The sequence below is a fragment of the Opisthocomus hoazin genome, chromosome 6 (genome assembly GCF_030867145.1).
Source record: "Opisthocomus hoazin isolate bOpiHoa1 chromosome 6, bOpiHoa1.hap1, whole genome shotgun sequence".
Lineage (NCBI taxonomy): Eukaryota > Metazoa > Chordata > Aves > Opisthocomiformes > Opisthocomidae > Opisthocomus > Opisthocomus hoazin.
In genome coordinates, this window is record NC_134419.1 from 17,559,275 (window position 1) to 17,572,815 (window position 13,541).

General features: G+C 41.2%; 1 protein-coding gene across 3 annotated transcripts in view; it reads left to right on the plus strand.

The window, feature by feature from the left end:
- Window positions 1-3,118: 3,118 nt before the first annotated feature.
- SH3GLB1 (SH3 domain containing GRB2 like, endophilin B1) overlaps window positions 3,119-13,541 on the plus strand; it is a 28,230-nt gene continuing 17,807 nt past the window's right edge. For all 3 annotated transcript variants that reach the window (XM_075424854.1, XM_075424855.1, XM_075424857.1), the window contains exons 1-5: window positions 3,119-3,321; window positions 7,822-7,963; window positions 10,139-10,267; window positions 11,574-11,707; window positions 12,095-12,187. In XM_075424854.1, the coding sequence (XP_075280969.1) occupies window positions 3,250-3,321; window positions 7,822-7,963; window positions 10,139-10,267; window positions 11,574-11,707; window positions 12,095-12,187 (570 nt within the window). In that variant the 5' untranslated portion in view covers window positions 3,119-3,249. The remainder of the gene's footprint in view (window positions 3,322-7,821; window positions 7,964-10,138; window positions 10,268-11,573; window positions 11,708-12,094; window positions 12,188-13,541) is intronic.

Here is a 13,541-nt window from a genome sequence, read left to right on the forward strand (position 1 = left end):
ATTCTACTTCTGGTCATAGACAGGGATGTTCCAGGGTCTGTTTATATCGAACACTACAATGCTGTAAAAGGTTATTTCTTCTTTTGGACATGTTAGAAGCAAGGCTGAAGATCAAGCAGCAGCAAAGTACAGTGTTCAGCATACCTGCTGGTGTATTGGTCACCCACCTTCTTCTTAATCGTCAGAGATGCGAGGACATGGCATGCTTTAATTTCTTTTTCAGCCTGAGACAACACTGTAGATTCTCTTGTGGCTTATACTTCAGTACTTCTAGAAGTGACCATCCCTGCTGTCTACCGTACACTTCTGAAGGAAGATACTGTTCCTTCAGTACATGTGGCAGAAGTAAACGTGCTGACTCCTCAGCTGTTGCAGCTGATTTTATCAGAATGAGCTAGGGTATCTCCACACACTGTACATTCTTTGAATTGAGAGCTCTCTCAGTCAGTATCTGGTTTGTAACTAAGCCTGCATGCTAGGTATGGCTCTCCTTGTCTGAGCCAGTTGTATTAGTTTATCCCAAACCCAACCCCCCGGCTATATTTTTGGCTCTGAATAGCAGCTGTAGAGAAGGGCCACATTTCCCACTATAACCAGGTATTGAAGCTTCCAGTAAAGACAGGGCAGACAGCCTGCATGTGGTAATCTCTTGAAATGACAACATGAATCTCCGAGACTCAGCTGTTAACACCTGAATGCATGTTTTTTCTAGGATGCCAAAAAAATTTCCAGACTTTGTCCTGAACACTATGTCATAGGCCTACAGGGTGCAGGGAAAGAGAATTTCAAGAAAGGGAGTAACTCAGTAGTGTTTTAAGAGTAGTAGAATACTGTGGAACTCAGGAATCATGGAGTTCCAGGTTGTGATCCAATAACTGAATTTATTTTTACATTGTAGGATAAAACAGGGAAAAATTATCCAAACTAGGGTTTTCTATGAAACACATAAACATGCACTAGAACAGAGCTTCCACTTAGGTTAGTGTAGTAACCATTATCCTGAAGAGTTATTTTCTCCCTCTCACTCATGTTCTGACTGCTTAAACATTCATGAAAAGAGGAAGGATGTTAAAAGTGAGAACTGAAAAAATACATCCAATGCCTTACATATGCGAAACAGCCCATCTACTAAAGGTGGAAGTACCATCTACTTCAGGCATTTTACTAAGAAGCGGTACTGTTGTGTTTAGGATTCCTTAGGAAAGGAGCAATTAAAAGTAGATATTCCAAATCCTACAAGAACACTCTAACCCATGGGGCTTAAAGGATGGGAGTCTTGTTCCTCTTCCGCCCAGGTTATGCTAGAAGGGGGAGGTATCTAACCATTCGCTGAAGGCAAAAGCGGAGTGTCAAGGTTGTCAGTCAATATACCACAGAAAGCAGCACTTTCCTCTCTGGCAGGTGAGGCTCACATGTCATGGGCAACAACAGGGTGCAAGCTTCAGAAAAGAGCTAGCAATATCTTGTTTTGGGAAGAGCTAGGCTGTGTTGGTTGCTGTCAGTTCTAGCTTGAACAGACCACTGTCCCAAGGCATTACTGGGGTACCTCTCACGTGAGAGGGTGCTTCTGCCTCAAGGTCAGGCACCACTGCTCTCAGTTGTTTGGCACCTCTGTCTTTTTGTGGAACTCCATCAGCAGGAGCTGCTGACGCTTAGCACTGAAGAAAGCGATTAAATGAAGTAATTTCATCTGTGTGTCCAAATTCAAGATCTTTGATGTTGCTGTCTTTTCACATATGCTACACCGATATAATGACAAATCATAATCAGCTCTTACATGACCACGTAGTGCTGAACATGACAAGAGAGAATCGTGGGACCTTTATATGCTAGTAAAACCCATTTTAAGAAACAGAAACAAACTTGCCGTACAGTTTTTATTTATTAACACTTCTACCCGTATATAAGTTAGACAATAAAAGCTGAAAAAGGTAAAATGTATTCAAGCAAAGCAAACACACACACATAATAGCTTTCAGGCCCTCTCCTTATCAGTACTAAAGGTACAATGGGAACTTTACACAGCCTGGGTTTTGTTTTGGTTTTAATTCCTGGAATCTGACCGGCATGTAAGCAAGATTGCTTTGATTGTTACAGTTATTTCCTTTCTCTGGAACTCACTTCTTGTCATAACGCCCTAGGATTTCCTCTGACTTTATCAAATTTAGCCAAACATGACTTACTATTTGGGTTATGAGGTAAATTACTTAACTGAATGACCAGGATCATTTTCAAGCTGGAAATATTAGTTTGGTGCAAATGATGCCACACCGTAAATCTGTATTCTAATTGCTAGCCCATGTCAAAGGTCCTTTCTTTTCTTCTTGGGCATTCAAAAATCATGATGAGAGATGTTAAAATGATAGAAATTATTAAAATTAGAGGCTATTTTCTTCTAATTTGCTTGATTGCTGGCATTGTTATGCTACTATATTCCAGGTATTTTCAAATACTCCCTTTGTGATGCTGTGGTGCTGTATTACAGTCGTGTCTCAGGACACCTTTATCTGAACAAGCTCTTTCAGTGAAGAGCCTTTTTCTGAACGACTCCTTCAAAATCCTTTCCCGGCTTACATTTTCACGGGCTGTCCGAAAAACTAACTTTCACGAAGACCAGCTTTGACTTACAAAAGGCGGGACTCCAGACACGGGGGCGGGGGGAACTTGTCCTCTCAGGGCCGGGTCCGATGGCGCCAGCCCCGGCGGGACAGGCCGGGCCGGAGCCCCCCGGGGTCTCCGCGCGTAGGGCTGCAGACAAACGTTACCCGGGCGGGCCATCGCCGCCCGCACAAGGGGACTGACTCTGCCTTTTCCGCCCGCCCCGCCAGCTGTCTTTACGGTAAAGGCCGCGGCCGGCTCCGGAGAGCCTCCCTTCCCCACGACCGGCAGGCGGGCCGAGACTCGCTCCGGAGCCGGCCGCGGGCCCTGGAGCACACCCATCGCTGCCGCGGCTCCCTGAGGCGGCGACGCGCGCCACAGCCCCGAGGGCCGCCCGCCGCCAGCGCCGTGACGGAACCGGACGGGACAGGAAGCACCGCCCCCTCACGGCGGCGCGGGGCGGGGCCGGGGCGGGCGACGCCACCGCTCCACCGGCCGATCTGGGCTCTGCGGCTGACGCCGCGGCAGCGGCCAATCGGCTGCAGCGCCGGGCCGGGCCTGGCACCGCCCCCTGGCGGTTCCCCACAGGAACGGGCCGCACCGGCCGCCGCCGCCGCCCGGGCTGAGTCAGCGCCCCCTCCCCCGCCGAAGATGAACATCATGGACTTCAATGTGAAGAAGCTGGCGGCCGACGCGGGCACCTTCCTGAGCCGCGCCGTGCAGGTACGCCCCGGTCTCCCGCCCGCCCCCGCCGGGGGCCTCGCCGGGAGTGGGCTTCCGCGGGGCGGTGGGCAAGGCCGTGGGCTGGCTCCGTTGGGCCCGCCGCGGGGCCTTGCCCGGAAAGCGGCGGCTGGGAGAGGCCGGGGCTGGCTGCTGGGGCCGCGGGCGGCCGGTTCTGAAGGAGCGCCAGGCCCGGCCGCACTGGCGAGAGGCGAGCCCCGACCGCTGGCCGGGCAGGGCGGCGAGGGGCCGTCGTGAGGGGCCGCCTGCTCGGGCCGGCCCTTCCCCCGCGGCCCCCTGCTAGTCCGGGGCTTGGCAGGCCCCGGGGGCTTCGTGCAGGCTGGTTGCAAAACAGCTGGCCTCGGGGGGCGGGCGGGGGGGCTGCGGCAGCCCAAGGTCAGAACAGGCAAAGCGGGGAGAAGGCGGCTGGGCTGGGGGGAGCGAGCTGAGCAGGCATCGCTGCGAGCAGGTGCGGTTGGACCTTGTGGGTGAGAAGGACAAAGGTGTGTCTCGTCTGAAATAAGCCGGTGTTTGTACCGGCTGCTAAAAATGTTTCCTGCTGCCTGATCGGTAAAATTCGGGCTCTGAGGTGACGCGTGAAAATTGTCTGTGTGCTTATGCTGTTTGGTTTTATTTTAGTTTTAGCATCGTTTTTAAGCGTGTTTGGTAGCCCATTGTTTCTGAATCGGTCTTCCCCTTTCTTCACGCTGAGGGCACTATAATTGGGTTTTGTTCCTTAGCTGCTGTCTTGAGCCGTAAGACCCTTTCTTTACATGATCAAACCTGAAGAGGTTTCCTGTCGGGAGGTGGACATCCAAGCAGTGCTTAGCAACCCACGTTGGTTTCTCCTGAGCTCTCGCTGGGTCACAGTCACATTTGGAACGTGATTAAAGTTGTTATCTGGTCTGATCAGTCGGATGTATCTCCCTAAATCTCAATATTTAGGCAGAACCAATCATCAGCAGCAGAGCTCTGAAAATGCAAACTCGTCAGAAAACAGTGTTGCTCAAATTTAAATTAACTTCCAGCAGTCTTTGGGGCTTCTCTTTGTGAGGGACGTCATTCCAGGCTTCCCCCCCCCCCCCCTTTTTCTTCAAGATCTGCGTTTCACAGACCATCTCTTCCTTTCCAGCCTCCACCCCTTTCCCTTTTCTTGCTGGACAAGGAAGAAAGGGAGATGCAGTTCACCCTTCATTGTAAGATCCTGTGATGGGACCTTGTGATTTCATCTCTTGTATCTTGACTTTTTACATTTTAATCAGCTTATTACATTAAGTCTAGCGTAGGGTTTTTACAGTATGTCATGATTTAAAGGTGGCGTGAGGTGTGGTTTACTCTAGTATGCTCTGTCTGCATTGTTGGTTTACATCTGAAGAGCTATGTTAGTTGTCTGCTTAATCTAAACTAAAATTCAGTGGAAATATGGAAATAATAATTTTGCTTTACCAGCTGCCACTTTCCCCTAAAATGAGAAGGTTAATGAAGCTATTGAGGGGGAGGAGCAAATCTAGCATGTTCTGACAGTCCGAGTAACTCATGTTCTGTGTGCTACTGTTGCTTCCCCTATTGGTTTTTTTTTAAGTTACTGTGTAAGGCCTACAGATAATATTAAAGGGTAATGATTTTGTGGATTTTTTTAACATCTGTGTGTAGATTTTGTGCTGTCCAGTAAAAATAACAGTTCTGTATATTGAGTTAAACTCTTGCGTTCAGGCATTGCTGGATGACATGGTATGACCTGACACTAGTTGCTTTGGGATGTTAAAAACAAAAGACCCACCAAACCCTATAAAACAGTTCAGCAGCATAAAATGGTATGTGGGAAAACCATCTAAAAATTCTGTTTCAACTTACGAGATGGTGAACGTCTTGTAAGTATTTCAGAGGCTTATCACATCTCTCTGTTTGTTACAAGGGGACTGGGACTGTTTTACCCACAACCACCTGATATTCATGTTCCAGGAAACCTGTTCCTTCTGTGGATGAGATTATTCTATGTTCAGGCTGCCATATTCTAGTTAGTAGTCTACAGAAAAGTCGTGCCTACTGGCCATCTTCGTCCAAAGCCTACCCTTCTGCCAGGGAGAAAATGCTTGGAAGGAGTCGTTCACAGTCAGTCTTGCAGTAGTTGCAATGTGTGGAACAAAGTAGCAAATGGTTATAGTTAGTGGTACTTGAGGTGAAATAAATAATAAATAAATAATGCCTTCCTCTTGCCAGGCTCTGTAATGGACAGGCTGCCTGTGTAGCAAGCAGGAATGAGGACTCTTACTCTTTGGGAGCAGGAACACTTTCATTGTTCATGACTTCTGCCTGAAGTTAGAGGCTTATCTTAATGTAATTTCTCCTTCTAGTGATTCTGCAGTGTAGGCTTGAAATGTCGATTGGGCTGTGATAAGCCAGTTGTATACAAAACAGTACAATTTCCTTCTGCATGAGCTGGTCATGTTTGGGCAAGTTGTGTGTATATATGTTTTGTATTAAGATAGATGGATGGATTAGAGGGCTAATTGATATGATTTGTTCAAGCAAGTGCTTACATTAAGTATCTCCGTATGACACGTTTTCCTTTTTTTTAAAGGTTAAAACAATTTTTAGAGCTCTAATCAAAGTAGAAAAAGATCAGTATTAGCCTATCTTGGAACAGTTTTTTCTAAGCAGGAGAAAAATTCTTGATTCATAGCACCACCACCTTTTGTTTGTCCTTAAGGGATGCAGTAATGTCTGAAAAAGGACAGAAAACAGAAAGACCAGCTGAAATTTAGGTTTCAGGGTAAGAGAGATGGGAAATCAGAGTGGCAGCGTAGTTGTGTTACACAGATGCTGGAAACCATTCTTCTGTCAAACTAATGTTTACCACACTGCTCAGTGTTGCTAAAATTAAGTTTTTCCTTGAAGTGGATACGTGAAATCTAACACTGCAATCTTGACACTGCTGAGAAGATTTATGGAAATATTAGTGGGAAAGCCCATTTTATGTACAAATACTCTTCTCTGTAATTAGTAAAAAATAATTTCAAACCCATTTATATTGTATTACAGTGAATCTGTACAAACTTTGAGAACAGCTTACAGTACCTGACATCTTTTTAAAGAGCCTTTTAAACAATAGTAGTAATATATCCATAAATAAATTCCGTTCTTCCCTATACTGCAACTGAACTTTCTCACAAAGGCAGTTTGCCTTTATGTAGAACTGCAAATGCCGCAGCATTTATCTAGACTTTAGATGTGCATGATGTCAAAGTTGGTTTTATTCTACATGCAGTGGAAATTAAAACAAGCTTGGACAATGCAATTTACTTGTATTGTATTCTTGTTTCTTATAGCCATTGTTCAAATGTCCCACCAAAGAACTTGTTAAGAATGAAGTTTGGCAGTCAGAATGTTTCCGGTCCTATTATGTTCTTAATTGGTAAGCTTGTTAGGGATTTAATCATAAGCCAGGTTCTTCTGAAAATGCCTGACTTTGAACAGGCTGTCAAGTGATGAGATCATCATCGTCAAGAGGAACTACCGCTCTGAAGAGAGGCGGGCAAAACCCTTGGTTCTGGTTTTGCTTGGTTCCCTGATGTGAAACGCCTGGCTTCCCCCGCTCCCAGAGAACGAGGATTGAAGTACAAACTGCTTGTGGATTAGTGAGAGTTGGCATGGATTTAATATCAAGTGAAATCAATCGCCTGTTGGATTTATTTAGCTAAATGGAGTTACCTTGTATTTCATTGTCACCGAAAACAGAGGTTGGAAGTGAACAGCAGAGGTCATCTTACTGTTTCTGTAAGGCATAACAGGATCAGTTATATCTAAAGAGTTCATCAAACATTGATTTTTCCTATTCTAAAAAGCAAAACACCCCCCACTGCCAAAGATAAATATTCCGCAGCTTCCCAGGGAAGTCTATTTTAGTGTTTAATCCTTGTCTTTAAAAGCTTTCTTTAATGTGTAATTCTAAATTAAATCTTCATGCTAAAGTTTAAACTCACTACTTTTTGTCCTGTTTGCTGGGGACAGGTCAACGTATTTTAGCACATTAAAGGCAGCTGCAGTGAGAATCTGTTGTCTCTTCAGGTTTTACTGTGGGAGAAGGGACAAACTTAATTATGAAATATACAAGATTGAAGTAATCTTTTAATTGTCCTTGTTACCTCTGAACTCTCCTTTTGGCTCATGTTTCCCAGAGCACTATCAAAATTGGACAAAATGCTTCAAGTGAGAACTCTCAGTACCAAGTAGAGCAGAGGATTTTTTCATAGTGTTGTAAATTACCTTGCTTGTCTTGGTCTGATTAACACCCTTCCAGCCCTTTTTTTCCCTGATAGTAAGGATGTGTTGTTGAACTTAACACAAATTTATCCTTATTTTTTTAATTGATGACTGGATAACAATTATATCTGTGAAAACATGATCTGCAACTAATGTGAGTGAATAGTTGCTGTCGTAAACTTGTCCTGGGAAATGATTTCTATGAACTAACTGAACATTTTCAACCTGTCTAACTCATAGTTCACAGAAGAAAAGCTTGGTCAAGCAGAGAAGACTGAACTGGATGCTCACCTGGAGAACCTTCTCAGCAAAGCAGAATGCACTAAATTGTGGACAGAAAAAATAATGAAACAAACGGAAGTATTACTGCAGCCAAATCCAAGTAAGGAGCTTTTCAAGTTTTTGTTTGCAACAAAATTAATGGATTTGCCAATGTTAATGTTTACTGCAGCAGGTATTACTTAAGTTATGACTAAATATAGCCGTTTTAAAACTTGAAGACAAGAGTTAAGAAAAGCACATTTTCAAGACCCACTCAGAGTCAGAAACACTACACCAATTGTTGGTACTTCCTTAACCCTTCAAATGGGAAAAGCTTTAGACAGAGCTCTTTAAAGTGTAGCATTGGTTCCATACTCTGATCGATCTCGGGTTGACTGGTTTTTGAGTTGTTTCCTGTTTAAATGAATTTCTTACGTTAATTCCAGAAATCTTGGGTAGCTGTAAGAACTCTGAAGTTCTTCTTGGAGTAGGTGCAGTGGCTCAAGAAATTTCATTACTGTTTCATTACTTTAAACTGTCTGCACAATACAATTCAGCTTGAAGCAGGCAAGGTGAACTGAAGTGCCCATCTTTAACAACTCCTTTAGTAAAGAATTATTAGATCACTATACCATACTTAGGCAATACAGTAAAGCTTCAAATATGTTTTTAGCACTGATGGATCCCTTACTGTAACAGAAAAAACGTAGGTAGAAGAAATGTAGTTTTCTGATATGTTAATTTTATTTGTTTCTGAAATTGCTGCTATGAGTAATAACGTTGAGGATATCAGTTTTAGACTCGTATCCTACGGTTATCTGTGCCATTTGTGGGAATTGTACTAGAGTTGGCAGCTATAGGAATTTGCTTAGTGCATAGATCTAGATTTCAAGTCAAGACCTGGTCTGTAGTCACTGGGCAAACTACTATTACCAAAAGAAATCCAAGCTTCCTTTAGGTTTGCTTAAATGGTAAAATTATGATACCACTAATACCTCTGCACTGAAAACATAAATATTCTCCTTGTAGTGACATACTGATTTAGGATTTATTAGTACAGGTAAATCATTCACTGATAGCATGTCTCTAATGCCAAATAGATAAATTCTTTATAGTGCTCATCTTTGAAGTATTATTTGGGAAGTCTGTTGCATCATTTAGTTCCATAAAAGCAGTATTTAAAAAACAAACGTAAAAACCAAGACAGCTAATCCTATGGGAAGGATGCAGTAGAACTGACGGCATATTCCAGCTCAATTTCTACTTTTGTCTAGGCCACAGGAAATAGTTGTCTTGTTCATTTAATTCAGTATTTGTAATAGCTACCTATGTTTGTCTGTCAGACTAATTTTTGTGACCTTCTTGAGAGAGTAGTTAATCCAGTGCTGATGAAGGTTGTCTAGTTAACAATATTATTTTTGGTTGCATTGAAGTGGCAGGTTTGTTCATTGGAGAGCCTCTTAGTGGTTGTCTGCACTATTGCAGGCTGAAATTGGTTTATACTGACTGCATAAAAAAAGTGAGCTAGTTATGAAGTCAGAACAATTGGTCAGATAAATCAGGTATTGCATCTGAGGACTTTGTTACTGTAATTAACAGTGTCCCTGTTTGCGTCTGTGAAGCTTTTTCACCTAAGAAGTGTACTGTGGCTTAATATTACGACAGATGGATATTAATGATTGTATAGTCACAAACGTGTGGGGTTTTTTTTATAATTTTGTGGTTCAAACTAAGGAAAGATGCAAATATGAAATGAAACAGTTTCTAGTATCTTTAGTGGTATGTTTCAGAGCATTTCAAGGAAGCAGGGGGTGTGAGAGAGAGAGGATATAATTTCTAGGGCTACCAAACTCCCAGAATATCTTAATAGACAACCTATAGTAGTTGTTTGAAGTTAATTCCTATGCTGCTAATTCTAGTGAACAATTTTTACATTTTTTTCCTGGATGGGGGAAAAAAAGACTGGTTGGTTTTGTGTAGATGTGTTCTATTATGCTCTTACAGTGAAGATTTCTGGACAAAATTCTGAAAAACTGTATAAATGTGCTGATTGAAGGGAGAGGAAAAGTGTAATTTTTCTTTCACAGATGGCTTTAAGAAGCACTTGAACGTAGCGTGACAGACATGGAATACAGTCAGTTTCCAAGAACAGCATCTGCAGCTTAACATTGTTCACTTAACATTGAGTTTACTGTCTGGATTTTGAAATTATTTTTTCTTTTTTCTTTTTTTTTGTTTCTGTTTCTGGCTTGTGTTTTGAGTTGACAGTAATTATTTCAAGTAAATATTTTTTTAGATGCCAGAATAGAAGAATTTGTCTATGAGAAGCTGGACCGCAAAGCACCAAGTCGCATGAATAATCCAGAGTTACTAGGCCAGTATATGATTGATGCTGGGAATGAATTTGGCCCAGGAACGGCCTATGGTAAGTAGAAGCAAAACAATATATCTTGTGTTTCAGAAATTAAGAGGGAAAAAATGCACAGATCTAGTTTTTCATAACAATGTAAAATGATATTTCTTGTCTTCCTTTAGATAAAACAGTTCAATGACTTTTTTATCAGTTTAAGATGACTTGCTGTACAACACTGAGCATTAGAAGATAAGTGATGAAGTTTCTATCCAAATCTAGAAATGGAACCTGCTGCTGGAATGATAACCATCTTTGTGGATGGATAATTTTCTGTTCTGTTTCAAAACTGTAGTGGGAGGGAAAACTTTTGTTCTGGGAAGAATGAGTTCTTTATATCTGGAAGTAACAAGGTTCATTTTCAAAAGAAGGAAAGTGCACTCAAAAAAAGTAAATGTTTTATAGAAGACTTATGGATACAAAATCAATAATGGGAAGCTTTGTTCCTCTAACTTCCACATGGTTTTATGCTGCTATCTGTGGCCTTACTTCTGATCATCAGTCTCAAGCCTTGCTTTTTAACATCAAATAGAGTTGTACTTAAAGGCACATTGTCCCTTAACGTGCAGGATTTTTAGAATTCAAGCGAGTAACATAAACTATTAGCAGAAGGTATGATGCACTGTTAGTTTTCATGTGGTGTCACAAAATACTTTAGTTCTCTGAAAACTTAATGTCAGTTCTACCTCCGCCATGTCAGTCTGTTGAAACGTAATAATAATAACTGTATTCTTGATACATTAACTTCAGTTTCAGTACCTAACTCGCAACCAAATTTCAAAGTATTGTTCAGTTAATGTAAAAACGCGATTTAGAAGTTGGAGTAGATGGTGGCAGAGAAAAGCACATTATTTTCAAGTAGCGAAGTGAGCTTTTTCCTTGCTACCAACTGCTCCTGACTTAAGCAAAAATGTGGTATAAGGGAAGGAGACTGTTGGAATAAAATAAGTAGGTACGATATCCAGTTCTAAAGCAGGTGTTCACAATGGAGTTGCCATAGTTGGTGCTACTTCTACAATGCTGTATCTGTTCTCATTGAAATCTTGCCTTGACCTGTGATTGTTATTAAGAAAAATGGTTTGGTTCGGTGTGTGGGTTTGTTTGGTTTGGGTGGTTGTTTGTTTTGGTGTGGGTGGGTATTTTTGTGTGGATTTTTTTGGGTTTTTTTGTAGCTGATTAGGATTTTTTTGAAAGTCCTTGTGATGGCACTGGATTATTTTTCAAACTGCTGGCCTAAACTTTGCTGCCTGTAGAACCTTGTTTTGTTAACCACCTGTCTAAATCACTATGAAACTAACTTTTTTTTTTTTTTTCTTTGCAGGAAATGCACTCATTAAATGTGGAGAAACACAAAAGCGCATTGGGACGGCAGACAGAGAACTAATTCAAACTTCTGCTATAAACTTTCTCACTCCCCTAAGAAACTTCATTGAAGGAGACTATAAAACTATTACTGTAAGTTGAATTGCGCATTCGTCAGCATTTCACGCCAATTGTAACTGTATATTTTCAAAATGAAGTAGTAGATAATTGTGTTATTGATTTCCTTAAACTAATGTAGAAAAACTCAGGTAGAATTTGTGCTGTTGGTGTATTTTCCTTCCTTTTGACCAGATAAAATCAAAATAATTCTGAAAACTTGCTTTTTGTAAGTACTGTTCTATTAAAAGTATGTATCTTCAGTATAAAATTGGGAGAATAATTAGGACCTAATTCTGCCTCTCTGTTCAACTGAAGAACCTCTTTGTATGTGGTACTTCATTAAAAAAAATTCCAGGTAGATAGGCTTTTGCTTTTGAGTATGTGTACCTATTCTCATGAACTAACCTAACTCGCTTTCAGAAAGAACGTAAACTGTTACAAAATAAAAGACTAGATTTGGATGCTGCAAAAACCAGATTGAAGAAGGCAAAAGTTGCAGAAGCTCGAGCTGCAGTAAGTAGAATATTTTTTAATTTGTCCATAACTTTCAAACTTACTGATTCTTATTTATAAACTTGTCTGCTTGGTTATGTTTCCAGTCTTAGCTTCTTACCCTCACTATTTTTCTAGATACTTCCTTAAAATGCCTCAGTGGTACACAAGGAAATGAAAATGAATTGCTGGTCAAGGTTTTAGATATTCCATCAAGTTGAACTTACTTGACCAAAGTAAATATTCTCCCCTTATTCTATGCTAGATGAGCCTGTAGTGCCAAAAATGACGTGCTACAGTCTGCCAAGATGGTTGTAAATATGAATTATTCAGAAGTCAAGTTTTGGCATTTGAATCTTTACAAGTGTTGAAGCATGACATTCATCCAACTAATGAACCTATCTATACTTCTCTATATCAAAAAAATTTGTAGTTTACTCCTTCTATATTGTTTACTCTTTCACACCACCAAACAGGGCGAGACTCTTCACCTCACATCTCTTAACCATTTTTATTCCCTCAAGAAATGCTTATTCAAGGAGATTAAAATTACTATAAAGTAAAAAGCTTTTGCTTTTTAAACTCTTAAAATGCCTGTAAATGGAGGAATAGATAATAGAATGTATGCAATTTTAGCAGGGTGTGCTTACAATATTTTCATAACTATCTTTTGACTGCATTCCTAAAAGTGCAGCAGTTAATGATGGACGGTGAATGTTTTTTTTCCCATAAAGGTTGATGCAGTAGGGGTCGCGCACACAGATGGTGAAGGAATAAAGACAGTTTAAATACAGGGACAGTGTGCATGATAGAGGCAGAAGTGGGACTGTCAGATTTTGTTGGCTTTTCTAAATGGATTGCTGTCCTGAAAGATCTCAGAAGTGTCATCGCTGAGGCTGAGCTCCATAGATGAAGTGCTTTGCATCTTTGGGATGGTGGTCCTTCTGAAAAAGCAGCATCATCCCTACCTAGCAGTTCTGCTTCTGTGTCTCAGTCCTCCATGTCATGCGCACTGTCCCTGTATATTGAAATTGTCTGTATTTTTCAAGTAATGCATGCATTTCCCTTTATATTACGTAAATTTTATGAAAAAATGTTACTCCTTTACTTGTCAAATTTTCTTAATTTGTAAGGCTAACAGTGGAGAGTAGAGCAGGGTTTTAGTCAGCGAGCAGTGGAATTTGGAAGCAAGGGATAGTAAACTATTCCTTTGCTTGGATCTGTTCAGAGTTTGGTTTAAAAAAAAAAAAATTCATTATTAACTTCCTTTGTGGTGTGGTAGCAGGTTATATACCTTACTTTCTAAAGCAATAGAAAGATCATAAGGAAATTAGTCACCTTGAGCTTAGTATTAAAAGAAAGGCTCTATACTTGA